Source organism: Somniosus microcephalus, chromosome 15, assembly GCF_052327205.1.
Source record: "Somniosus microcephalus isolate GS21.2 chromosome 15, FLI_Smic_1.0, whole genome shotgun sequence".
NCBI lineage: Eukaryota > Metazoa > Chordata > Chondrichthyes > Squaliformes > Somniosidae > Somniosus > Somniosus microcephalus.
This window is the reverse complement of record NC_141001.1, coordinates 13,811,337-13,824,239: the sequence shown is the minus strand read 5'-3', so window position 1 is coordinate 13,824,239 and position 12,903 is coordinate 13,811,337. Positions and strand designations below refer to the sequence as shown.

Below are 12,903 nucleotides of genomic sequence, written 5' to 3'. Positions count from 1 at the left end.
AAAGCATATGGGATCTTGGGCTTCATAAATAGAGGTATTGAGTACAAAAGTAGAGAAGTTATGCTGAACCTTTATAAAGCGCTGGTTAGGCCACAACTGGAGTATTGTGTCCAGTTCTGGCCACCACACTTTAGGAAGGATGTGAAGGCCCTTGAGAGGGTGCAGAGGAGATTTACCAGAGTGGTTCCGGGGATGGGGGATCTTGGCTACAAGGACAGGTTGGAGAAGCTGGATTTGTTTTCATTAGAGCAAAGGAGGTTGAGGGGTGATTTGATAGAGGTGTACAAGATAAAGACGGGTTTGGATAGGCTAGACGGGGAAAGGCTGTTCCCACTTGTTGATGGTACAAGGACTAGGGGACACAGATTTAAGGTTTTGGGCAAGAGATACAGGGGGGATGGGAGGAAAAACTTTGTTACACAGCGAATGGCGAGGACCTGGAACTCGCTGTTGACGGAAGTGGTAGAAGTGGACACACTCAATGTTTTCAAGGTGAGACTGGATAAGCACTTGAGGGAAATAAACTTTCAGGGTTACGGGAATAGAGCGGGGGAATGGGACTGACTGGATTGCTCTACAGAGAGCCAGCATGGACTAGATTGGCCGAATGGCCTCCTTCTGTGACTCTATGAGCGAAAAATTGAGTCGCACCCCCTTTGGGGCGCTAACTTCGCTACTTTTAGCGCCCCGGAAAAATTAGCACCCCCACGACCGAAATTGAGTGGTAGCGCCCCAAGAGGGAAGCGGGGCGCTACTGGAAACGCCCCGCCTCCCTCTTGGGGCGCTGCGTGGGAACGTCGCACCGTGGAATTGCAGGCCTTCCTCCCCTTCTTAAAGGGGAGGGGTCTTGCACAGCGCGACCCGGGGCCCAGCTGGGCCCCCGGGGATCGGGAGTGCCGGCAAAAGAACCCAGCACGCAAGAGAAGTGCCGGGCTCATGGAGCGCAGCCGGCATTCCGCGGGGGGGGGGGGGGGGGCGGGTAAGGCGGCACATGCTGGCAGGCAGCCAGCAACAAAAATGGCCGCCCGGCACCTTGCCTTTAAATAGCGCTGCCCCGGCCGTAGGTAGGCCCCCCTGACCCCATCGGACATAGTGTCCAGCGGTAAGTCAGGGGCGCTACCAAAAATCGCAGCCGGGGCGCTGCGCACGGCGATGACATCATCGCCAGCGGCGCAGCGCCACGGGGCGCTAACCCCCCACTGAGTAGGGCACCAACGGGAGGCGCAAATCAACGGAATTTTTCCCATGACCCCTCATCTCCCCACACCCACCCCATTATTGAAGCCCAATTGTACAGACGGTGGTCTGAGCCTCCAATCCTATTGGCACTGAAGCTCAGCGTTATCTTGGACACTGTTCACTTTTGACAGAACACAATAACTGAAGGTAATTGAACAGAATATAGGTCCAGCACCTCACGCACAGAGTCAGAAAGCAGCCGCTCCTTACGATGATCGGACTGCAGATCCAGTTAGGAATGCAATGAAAGACTTTGAGGGAGTGGGTTTAAAGTTAAGTGAACAGTATTTGATGCACAGTACAGATTAACACAGTTAGGAGCAAAGATAATACCTTGGTTAATATCATGCTGGCCAGTGACATGGTACTGCTGAACTCCCTTCCTCTGGATCTGAAGCCAAACTGGAGAAATTAAGGTGAATTTTTCACCCAATGTCTTTGTAATTTCGTAACCATGGCTGTTCCACTGCAAAAGCAAAAAAAAAGCAAAAAAAGCAACGATTAGAACAGGACAGCATGAGAAAGCAAACCAGAACCAGGGGTCACAGTCTAAAGATAAGGGGTAAGCCATTTAGGACAGAGATAAGGAGGAATTTCTTCACCCAGAGAGTGGTGAACCTGTGGAATTCTCTACCAAAGAAGGCAGTTGAGGCCAATTCATTAAATATATTCAAGAAGGAGTTAGATATATTTCTTAAGGCTAAAGGGATCAAGGGGTATGGGGAGAAAGCAGGGACAGGGTACTGAATTTGGATGATCAGCCATGATCTCATTGAATGGCGGAACAGGCTCGAGGGGCCAAATGGCCTACTCCTGCTCCTATCTTCTATGTTTCTATGACTGCTGAACGACAGCTTAAAGAGTGAGCTTCTTGCTATCTGTAGTGCACCAGCAGCAAGGTGATCATCCACTTGACTACTAACCTGCAGACCTGATAATTAACGTTCCTAAAGACTTGGATCAGCCCATATGATGGGCACGAAGCATACAGGCAGACAGTTCCCCATATGAAAACGCAACAAACTTCGGCTCCAAAAGAAACCCTTGCAATACAGGTAGAAACCTGGGCTTGGGTAGACAGGGCAAACTTTCAAAGGTTGCAGATGACACGAAGCTCAGAAATGTCCCTTAGCGAATTTCTCTAGTCTCTCCATGTAACTGAAGTCTTTCATCCCTGGTACCATTCTAGTAAATTTCTTCTGCACCTTCTATGGTCTTGACATCCTTCCTAAAGTGTGGTGCCCAGAATTGGCCACAATAATCCAGCTGTGGCCTAACCAGTGTAGCATAACTTCCTTGCTTTTGTATTCTCTGCCTCTATTTATAAATCCAACGATCCCGTATACCTTTTTCAAAGCCTTCTCAACTTGTCCTGCCACCTTCAAAAGACTACACCCTCGGGTCTCTCTGTTCCTGCACCCACTTTAAAAGTGTACCATTTAGTTTATATTGCCTCTCCTCATTCTTCCTACTAAAATGTATCACTTCTCTGTATTAAATTTCATTTGCCATGTGTCTGCCCATTTCACCAGTCTGTCTATGTCCTTCTGAATTCTGTTACTATCCTCCTCATTGTTTACTACATTTATGAGTTTTGTATCTGCAAACTTTGAAACGATGCTCTGTATACCCAAGCCCAGCTCATTAATATATATCAAAAAGAGCAGTACAGGTAGACTATCCTTTGCCCGAAAACCTCGGGACCAGCCGAGTTTCGGATAAAGGAGAATTTCGGATTTCGGAAGGTGGGTCGGCGGGGGTCCGCGGGGGGGAGTCGGCGGGGGGTCGTGCGCACGACTTACGCTGACGCTCAGCGTAAGTCAGTCGGGGTCAGCGGGGGTCGGGGCCGGCGGGGTACGCGGGGGGGGGGGTCGGCGGTTGTCGGGGCTGGCGGGGGGGTCAGCGGTTGTCGGGGTCCGCGGGGGGGTCGGCGGTTGTCGTGGCTGGCGGGGTCCACGGTTGTCGGGGCTGGCGGGGTCGGTGGCTGGCGGGGTCGGCGGGGGGTCGTGTGCACGACTTACCCTTTATCCGAACTTCCGCAACCGGAACCCTCTAAAAACCGAAGGTTTTTTCGTTCAGCGTAAGTCGTACGCACGACTTACGCTGAACGAAAAAACCTTCGGTTTTTAGAGGGTTTCGGTTTTCGGAAGTCCGGATAAAGGGTAGTCTACCTGTATATTCCCTCCAATCTGAAAAACAACCGTTCACCACTACTCTCTGCTTTCTGCCCCTTAGCCAATTTCCTATCCGTGCAGCCGCTACTCCTTCAATCCCATGGGCTTTAATTTTCCTAACAAGCCTATTGTGCGGTACTTTGTCAAACACCTTTTGAAAGTCCATATACACAACATCAATCGCACTATCCTCATCAACCCTCTCCATTACTTCATCAAAGAACTCGATCAAGTTAGTCAAATATGATTTGCCGTTAACAAATCAGTGCTGACTTTAATTTATTAACCCATATTTTTCCAAGTGCCAATTAACTTTGTCCCGGATTATTGTCTCTAAAGGTTCCCCCACCATCGACATTAGGCTGACTGGCCTGTAGTTGCCAGGTTTACCCATCTCGCCTTTTTTGAACAATGGTCCTCCAGTCCTCTGGCACCACTCCCATATCTAAGGAAGACTAGAAGATTGTAGCCAGAGCCTCCATAATTTCTACCATTACTTCCCTCAGCAACCTAGGATGCATCCCATTCGGACCGGGAGACTTCCTACTTTGAGCGCTGCCAACCTTTTAAGCACCTCTTTTTTATCTATTTTTAGCCTATCCAATTTCTCTGCTACCTCCTCCTTTACTGTGATATTGGCAGCATCCTCTTTAGTGAAGACTGATGCAAAGTACTCGTTTAGTTCCTCAGATATGCCCTCTGCCTCCACAAGTAGATCTTTTTGGTCCCTAATCGGCCTCATGCTTCCTTTGACTACCCTTTTACTATCTACATGTTTATAAAAGACTTTTGAGTTCTCTTTTGTATTACACGCTAATCTATTTTTATATACACTCTCTTTGTCCCTCTTATTTCCTTTTTCAGTTCTCCCCTGTACTTTTTGTATTAAGCTTGGTTCTCTACTATATTAGGAACAAGTTTATTATAAGCTTCCATAAGCGTGATTAGTGTCTGTGATGTACAAGGCATTAACAGGGTCCGTCTGGGGCACGGCGTCCGGCCAGAGCCTGTCTGGGGCACGGCGTCTGCTCAGAGCCCGTCTGGGGCACGGCGTCTGCTCAGAGCCCGTCTGGGGCACGGCGTCTGCTCAGAGCCCGTCTGGGGCACGGCGTCTGCTCAGAGCCCGTCTGGGGCACGGTGTCTGCTCAGAGCCCGTCTGGGGCACGGCGTCTGCTCAGAGCCCGTCTGGGGCACGGAGTCTGCTCAGAGCCCGTCTGGGGCACGGCGTCTGCTCAGGGTCCGTCTGGGGCACGGCGTCTGGCCAGGGCCCGTCTGGGGCACGGGGTCCGCTCAGAGCCCGTCTGGGGCACGGGGTCCGCTCAGAGCCCGTCTGGGGCACGGGGTCTGCTCAGAGCCCGTCTGGGGCACGCCGTCTGCTCAGAGCCCGTCTGGGGCACGCCGTCTGCTCAGAGCCCGTCTGGGGCACGCCGTCTGCTCAGAGCCCGTCTGGGGCACGGAGTCTGCTCAGAGCCCGTCTGGGGCACGCCATCTGCTCAGAGCCCATCTGGGGCACGGAGTCTGCTCAGAGCCCGTCTGGGGCACGGGGTCTGCTCAGAGCCCATCTGGGGCACGGGGTCTGCTCAGAGCCCGTCTGGGGCACGCTGTCTGCTAAGAGCCCGTCTGGGGCACGCCGTCTGCTCAGAGCCCGTCTGGGGCACGCCGTCTGCTCAGAGCCCGTCTGGGGCACGGAGTCTGCTCAGAGCCCGTCTGGGGCACGGAGTCTGCTCAGAGCCCGTCTGGCTCACAGTGTCCAGTTCTGGTCAGTGCTCATCTGGTATAACCAAAGACATCTCACTGTTAGTCAATGAACAAACAACTTTGTACTGTTACACACCAGCCTTGTGCAGCAGTCCAAGAAAACCCAAAATAGTCCAGCCTGTAACTCACTCCCGGGTATCTGTTCTATATCTAAACCACCCTAACCCCCTTGATTAGATTCCAGCCTGTAACTCACTCCCAGGTATCTGTTCTATATATAAACCACCCGAACCCCTCGATTAGATTCCAGCCTGTATCTCACTCCCGGGTATCTGTTCTATATATAAACCTCCCGAACCCCTCGATTAGATTCCAGCCTGTAACTCACTCCTGGGTATCTGTTCTATATATAAACCACCCGAACCCCTCGATTAGATTCCAGCCTGTATCTCACTCCCAGGTATCTGTTCTATATATAAACCACCCGAAACCCTCGATTAGATTCCAGCCTGTAACTCACTCCCGGGTATCTGTTCTATATATAAACCACCCGAACCCCTCGATTAGATTCCAGCCTGTATCTCACTCCCGGGTATCTGATCTATATATAAACCACCCGAACCCCTTGATTAGATTCCAGCCTGTATCTCACTCCCGGGTATCTGATCTATATATAAACCTCCCGAACCCCTCGATTAGATTCCAGCCTGTAACTCACTCCCGGGTATCTGTTCTATATATAAACCACCCGAACCCCTCGATTAGATTCCAGCCTGTATCTCACTCCCGGGTATCTGATCTATATATAAACCTCCCGAACCCCTCGATTAGATTCCAGCCTGTAACTCACTCCCGGGTATCTGTTCTATATATAAATCTCCCGAACCCCTCGATTAGATTCCAGCCTGTATCTCACTCCCGGGTATCTGTTCTATATATAAACCACCCGAACCCCTCGATTAGATTCCAGCCTGTATCTCACTCCCGGGTATCTGTTCTATATATAAACCACCCGAACCCCTCGATTAGATTCCAGCCTGTATCTCACTCCCAGGTATCTGTTCTATATATAAACCACCCGAACCCCTCGATTAGATTCCAGCCTGTATCTCACTCCCGGGTATCTGTTCTATATATAAACCTCCCGAACCCCTCGATTAGATTCCAGCCTGTATCTCACTCCCGGGTATCTGTTCTATATATAAACCACCCGAACCCCTCGATTAGATTCCAGCCTGTATCTCACTCCCAGGTATCTGTTCCATATATAAACCACCCGAACCCCTCGATTAGATTCCAGCCTGTATCTCACTCCCGGGTATCTGTTCTATATATAAACCTCCCGAACCCCTCGATTAGATTCCAGCCTGTATCTCACTCCCGAGTATCTGTTCTATATATAAACCACCCGAACCCCTCGATTAGATTCCAGCCTGTATCTCACTCCCGGGTACCTGTTCTATATATAAACCTCCCGAACCCCTCGATTAGATTCCAGCCTGTAACTCACTCCCGGGTATCTGTTCTATATATAAACCACCCGAACCCCTCGATTAGATTCCAGCCTGTATCTCACTCCCGGGTATCTGTTCTATATATAAACCTCCCGAACCCCTCGATTAGATTCCAGCCTGTAACTCACTCCCGGGTATCTGTTCTATATATAAACCTCCCGAACCCCTCGATTAGATTCCAGCCTGTATCTCACTCCCGGGTATCTGTTCTATATATAAACCCCCCAAACCGCTCGATTAGACTCCAGCCTGTAACTCACTCCCGGGTATCTGTTCTATATATAAACCACCCGAACCCCTCGATTAGATTCCAGCCTGTATCTCACTCCCGGGTATCTGTTCTATATATAAACCTCCCGAACCCCTCGATTAGATTCCAGCCTGTAACTCACTCCCGGGTATCTGTTCTATATATAAACCACCCGAACCCCTCGATTAGATTCCAGCCTGTATCTCACTCCCGGGTATCTGTTCTATATATAAACCACCCGAACCCCTCGATTAGATTCCAGCCTGTATCTCACTCCCAGGTATCTGTTCTATATATAAACCTCCCGAACCCCTCGATTAAATTCCAGCCTGTATCTCACTCCCGGGTATCTGTTCTATATATAAACCACCCGAACCCCTCGATTAGATTCCAGCCTGTATCTCACTCCCGGGTATCTGTTCTATATATAAACCTCCCGAACCCCTCGATTAGATTCCAGCCTGTATCTCACTCCCAGGTATCTGTTCTATATATAAACCACCCGAACCCCTCGATTAGATTCCAGCCTGTAACTCACTCCTGGGTATCTGTTCTATATATAAACCACCCGAACCCCTCGATTAGATTCCAGCCTGTATCTCACTCCCGGGTATCTGTTCTATATATAAACCACCCGAACCCCTCGATTAGATTCCAGCCTGTATCTCACTCCCGGGTACCTGTTCTATATATAAACCACCCGAACCCCTCGATTAGATTCCAGCCTGTAACTCACTCCTGGGTATCTGTTCTATATATAAACCACCCGAACCCCTCGATTAGATTCCAGCCTGTATCTCACTCCTGGGTATCTGTTCTATATATAAACCACCCGAACCCCTCGATTAGATTCCAGCCTGTAACTCACTCCTGGGTATCTGTTCTATATATAAACCACCCGAACCCCTCGATTAGATTCCAGCCTGTATCTCACTCCCGGGTATCTGTTCTATATATAAACCTCCCGAACCCCTCGATTAGATTCCAGCCTGTATCTCACTCCCGGGTACCTGTTCTATATATAAACCTCCCGAACCCCTCGATTAGATTCCAGCCTGTATCTCACTCCCGGGTATCTGTTCTATATCTAAACCACCCGAACCCCTCGATTAGATTCCAGCCTGTAACTCACTCCCAGGTATCTGTTCTATATATAAACCACCCGAACCCCTCGATTAGATTCCAGCCTGTAACTCACTCCTGGGTATCTGTTCTATATATAAACCCCCCGAACCCCTCGATTAGATTCCAGCCTGTAACTCACTCCTGGGTATCTGTTCTATATATAAACCACCCGAACCCCTCGATTAGATTCCAGCCTGTATCTCACTCCCGGGTATCTGTTCTATATATAAAGCTCCCGAACCCCTCGATTAGATTCCAGCCTGTAACTCACTCCCGGGTATCTGTTCTATATATAAACCTCCCGAACCCCTCGATTGGATTCCAGCCTGTAACTCACTCCCGGGTATCTGTTCTATATATAAACCACCCGAACCCCTCGATTAGATTCCAGCCTGTTTCTCACTCCCGGGTATCTGTTCTATATATAAACCTCCCGAACCCCTCGATTAGATTCCAGCCTGTATCTCACTCCCGGGTATCTGTTCTATATATAAACCTCCCGAACCCCTCGATTAGATTCCAGCCTGTATCTCACTCCCAGGTATCTGTTCTATATATAAACCTCCCGAACCCCTCGATTAGATTCCAGCCTGTAACTCACTCCCGAGTATGCATTATTCTCGATATAAACCACCTGAACATCTCAATTAGATTCCAGCCTGTAACTCACTCATGGGTATCTGTTGTTCTGTATATAAACCATCTGAAGCCCTTGATAGATCAGCATATTGGCAGTGGAGAAGATTGTGGATTCAAACCACTCTAGTACACAACAGTGAAATCCAAACCGGTTTTAAAATTCCTAGCCTGAACAAACGTTAGTTCCCTGCAAGCACAGGACTCGCTAATGATTATGTGTCACATGTGTCATTTGTGTTTCCTTCGTGTGTGGAATATCTTCAGTCTGATACACAAGCACCACACACCCTGCTTGTGTGAGGTATTACACACATAATGAGCTGAAGACTAAGGACTCCACTGATCAACACAGCGTTCTGTAACACACGGCGAGACTGCGGCTGGTCAGTATAAACTCTTCCCACCTCAGGTACTCACGGGTGTGACGTATCCCAGAACCTCACCGCTGAAGTGGCGCGCTCTCACCTTCGCAGCGCAGTAACTCTTCTGCTCCTTCACAATATCTTTGGCCTTTGGGTCAATGACAACAAGGCCTCGGTCCTGAACCAAACGGTTCGAAGGTCCTGTCTAACAAAACAATACTTGTGTTTATATCGTGCATTATGACAATATATCCCAAACTGCAGTACAGACGTACGCCTGCAGTGGCGGAGTCTGGCAATTACACCCGCTATTCTGTACCAACAATGTCCAAACACGAGTGAGGTGAATGGTCAGTTCATGTTGGTTGAGGGAGGGATGTTGATCAGGACTCTAAGCGAATTCCCTGGTGGTTCTTCAAATGGTGCCATGGAGTCTTTAACATCCACCTGAGCCACCCCAACAGGCTGAAAGGTCCTTAATTTTAACGTTTCATCCAAAGGATGGCACCTCCAACAATGCAGCATATCCTCAGTACTACACTGGAGTGACAGTCAGGGTTAGGTGTTCAGTTAAACCGAGGCCCCGTCTGCCCTCTCAGGTGGATGTAAAAGATCCCATGGCGCTATTTTGAAGAGGAGCAGGGAGTTATCCCCGGTGTCCTGGCCAATATTTATCCCTCAATCAACATAACAAAAACAGATTATCTGGTCATTATCACATTGCTGTTTGTGGGAGCTTGCTGTGCACAAATTGGTTGCCGCGTTTCCCACATTACAACAATGACTGCACTCCAAAAGTACTTCATTGGCTGTAAAGCGCTTTGAGACGTCCGGTGGTTGTGAAAGGTGCTATATAAATGCAAGTCTTTCTTTTCTTTCTTCTCTCCTATCTCCCCTCATGCCCTCTCAGAGCTCATCTTGTCCATGAGAACCACCTCCTGCTTCCTCGACCCTATTCCCACCAAACTAATGACCACCTAACTTCCCTTCATGGCCCACCATATTAAGTGATATTGTTAACAGTTCTCTCTCCTCAGGTACTGTCCTCCTCTACCTCAAATCTTCCGTCATCACCCCCCCCCCCCCCAATAACCACCCTTGAGCCCTCTGTCCTTGCCCCATATCCAACCTCCCTTTCCTCTCCAAGGTCCTTGAACATGCTGTCACCTCCCAAATCTGTATCCATCTTTAAACCCCTCCAATCAGGTTCCTGCCTCTGCCAAAGAATTCAAACGGCCCTTATCAAAGTTACAAATTACATCCTATGTAACTGTGACCACGATAAACTTTCCCTCCTCGACTTGTCTGCAGCCTTTGACACGGGTGATCACACCATCCTCTTCCAGCGCCTCTCCTCGTCGTCCACACTCGGACTACACTCGCCTGGTTCCACTCATATTGAACCAGTCATATCCAGAGAATCTCCAGCAATGGCTTCTCTTCCCGCTCCTGCACCTTTACCTCTGGTGTCCCCCAAGGATCTATCCTTGGCCCCCTCCTATTTCTCGACATGATGCCCTCCAGCAACATATCTGAAAACACGTCAGGTTCCATACGTATGCTAACAACACCCAGCTCTACCTCACCACCTCCTCTCGGCCCCTCCCCCGTCTCTGATTTGTCAGACTGCTTGTCTGACATCCAGTAATAGATGAGCACAAATTTAATCCAATTGGGAAAACCGAAGCCACAAACTCCACCCCCTCCCTGAGGCTGAAACAAACTGTTCACAACCTCGCCATCCTATTTGATCCCGAGTTGAGTCTCCAACCCCGTATCTTCATCACCAAGACTGCCTACTTCCACCTCTAACATCACCCATCCCCACCCCTGCCTCAGCCCATCTGCTGCTGAAACCCCTCATCCATGCCTGTGCTACCTCTAGACTGGACTACTCCAATGCACTTATGCTGGCCACCCATCTTCCACCCTCCATCAACTTAAACTCATCCAAAACTCTGCTGTCTGTATCCTAACTTGCATCAAGTCCCGTTCACTCATCACCCCTGTGCTCGCTGACCTACATTGGCTCCCAGTCCTGAAATACCTCAATTTTAAAATTCTCATCCTTGTGTTCAAATTCCTCCATAGCCGCGACGCCCCGCCCCATCTCTGTAACCTCATCCAGCCCCACAACCCTCCGAGATCTCTGCATTGTTCCAATTCTGGTCTCTTGTGCATCTCAGACTTCCTTCACCCCATCATTACCGACTGTGTCTTCAGCCATCCAGGTCCTAAGCTCTGGATTTTCCTTCTCCTTGAAGATGCTCCTTAAAACCTACCAAGCTTTGATATCGCCTTCGTTGGTTCGGTGTCAATTTTTGGCTGATTACGCTCCTGTGAAGCAGCTTGAGATATTTTACTACCTTAAAGGATCTATACAAATGCTGTTATTGCGTGACTTTAATAGGGAACTGTTCAGTAAGGTGCATCAGTGATAAAAACACACAAGAGGCTTTGTAAGGTGCAGCAGGAGGAGCTGGGTATGTTCGCTGTGTAAATAGCAACCACAAGCTACAGCCACTAGGGCCACAACAAACACAACTTTCAAGGTGCAGAATGCTGCTCAAAATAGGTTATACTGATGCTCCAAAGCACTAACAAGGCCCGAGATGGTAAATTAGGTCTGGGTTTAGTCATTGTACTTAACAATGGTATTCGATAGAGAATGGCTCCAGGTATTAAAGAACTGTACAAAGGGCTCAAAAGGACTGAAAGAGACTTGAATTTATATAGTATTCAGGTCAAAAGCACTTTATAGCCAATGAAGTACCTTTGAAGTGAACGTTGTTATCGTGGTGATGGGGAAACTTGCACCTTCAGTTCTATTGGAAACAGTTTCGCAATATGTTGAGGCTGTTCTCTAGAGAAAAGAGCAGGCTGTGGGGTGAAATGATCGAGATGATGATTTAAAATTATGATGGTGTTCGATAGGGTAGCCGTAGAGAAACCGTTTCTGTGGCTTACCCCTCTCCCTATTTCTTATGTTTCAAACCTGGGAGCCACAAATAAGATAGTCACTCAAATCCAATAGGGAATTCAGGAGGAACTTCGTTACCCAGAGACTGGTGAGAATGTGGAACTTGCTCCCACAAGGAGTAGTTGAGGCGAATAGCAACGGTGCATTTAAGGGGAAGCTCGATAAACACAGGAGGGAGAAGGGAATAGAGGGCATGTTGATGAGGAGGCTGGTGTAGAGCACAGACACCGGCACAGACCACTTGGGCCCAACAGCCTGGACTGTGCAGCAGACTGGCTGTAATTCTGGGCTCAGGATAACCGCAGGCCCGGCTCAGGCCCAGCCCTGCCCGGTATACAGGGGAGGAGATGAAGCTCACCTCCTCCTCCGGGCTCCGGGCTCCAGCTTTTCTCACATCTTTCTTGGAGAGGGTCGCCCCGGTCAGGAGGAAGGGGAGCGCCGTGACCGTGAACCAACAACACCGCATCGCAGCTCAGCGCCTGGCCGGCACTAGGACCGGGGATCAGCCGCGTCCACTCCACAGCGCAACAAGGCCGCCAACCGCCTACAAACCGCGTAAAACACAGGCCGGAGATTAAACGAAAGTCCATTAAAGGGGCGGGCATGAAAGGCAAGCTCATTAAAGGGGCGGGCATTAAAGGCGAGTCCATTAAAGGGGCGGGCATTAAAGGCGAGTCCATTAAAGGGGCGGGCATTAAAGGCGAGTCCATTAAAGGGGCAGACATTAAAGGAAAGTCCATTAAAGGGGCGGGCATTAAAGGCAAGCTCATTAAAGGGGCGGGCATTAAAGGCAAGTCCATTAAAGGGGCGGGCATTAAAGGCGAGTCCATTAAAGGGGCGGGCATTAAAGGCGAGTCCATTAAAGGGGCGGGCATTAAAGGCAACCTCATTAAAGGGGCAGGCATTAAAGGAAAGTCCATTA

General features: G+C 49.4%; 1 protein-coding gene across 5 annotated transcripts in view; it reads right to left on the bottom strand.

The window, feature by feature from the left end:
• The window catches only part of chid1 (chitinase domain containing 1), a 359,637-nt gene extending 347,048 nt beyond the window's left edge, over positions 1–12,589 (bottom strand). The window contains exons 1-3 of one of the 5 annotated variants that reach the window (XM_086007507.1): positions 12,340–12,589; positions 9,057–9,206; positions 1,573–1,705 (exon numbers count right to left, since the gene is read on the bottom strand). In XM_086007507.1, the coding sequence (XP_085863633.1) occupies positions 1,573–1,705; positions 9,057–9,206; positions 12,340–12,447 (391 nt within the window). In that variant the 5' untranslated portion in view covers positions 12,448–12,589. The remainder of the gene's footprint in view (positions 1–1,572; positions 1,706–9,056; positions 9,207–12,339) is intronic. The other 4 variants (XM_086007504.1, XM_086007503.1, XM_086007505.1 and 1 more) reach the window with 4 other exon arrangements.
• Between the last annotated feature and the right edge of the window lie 314 nt (positions 12,590–12,903).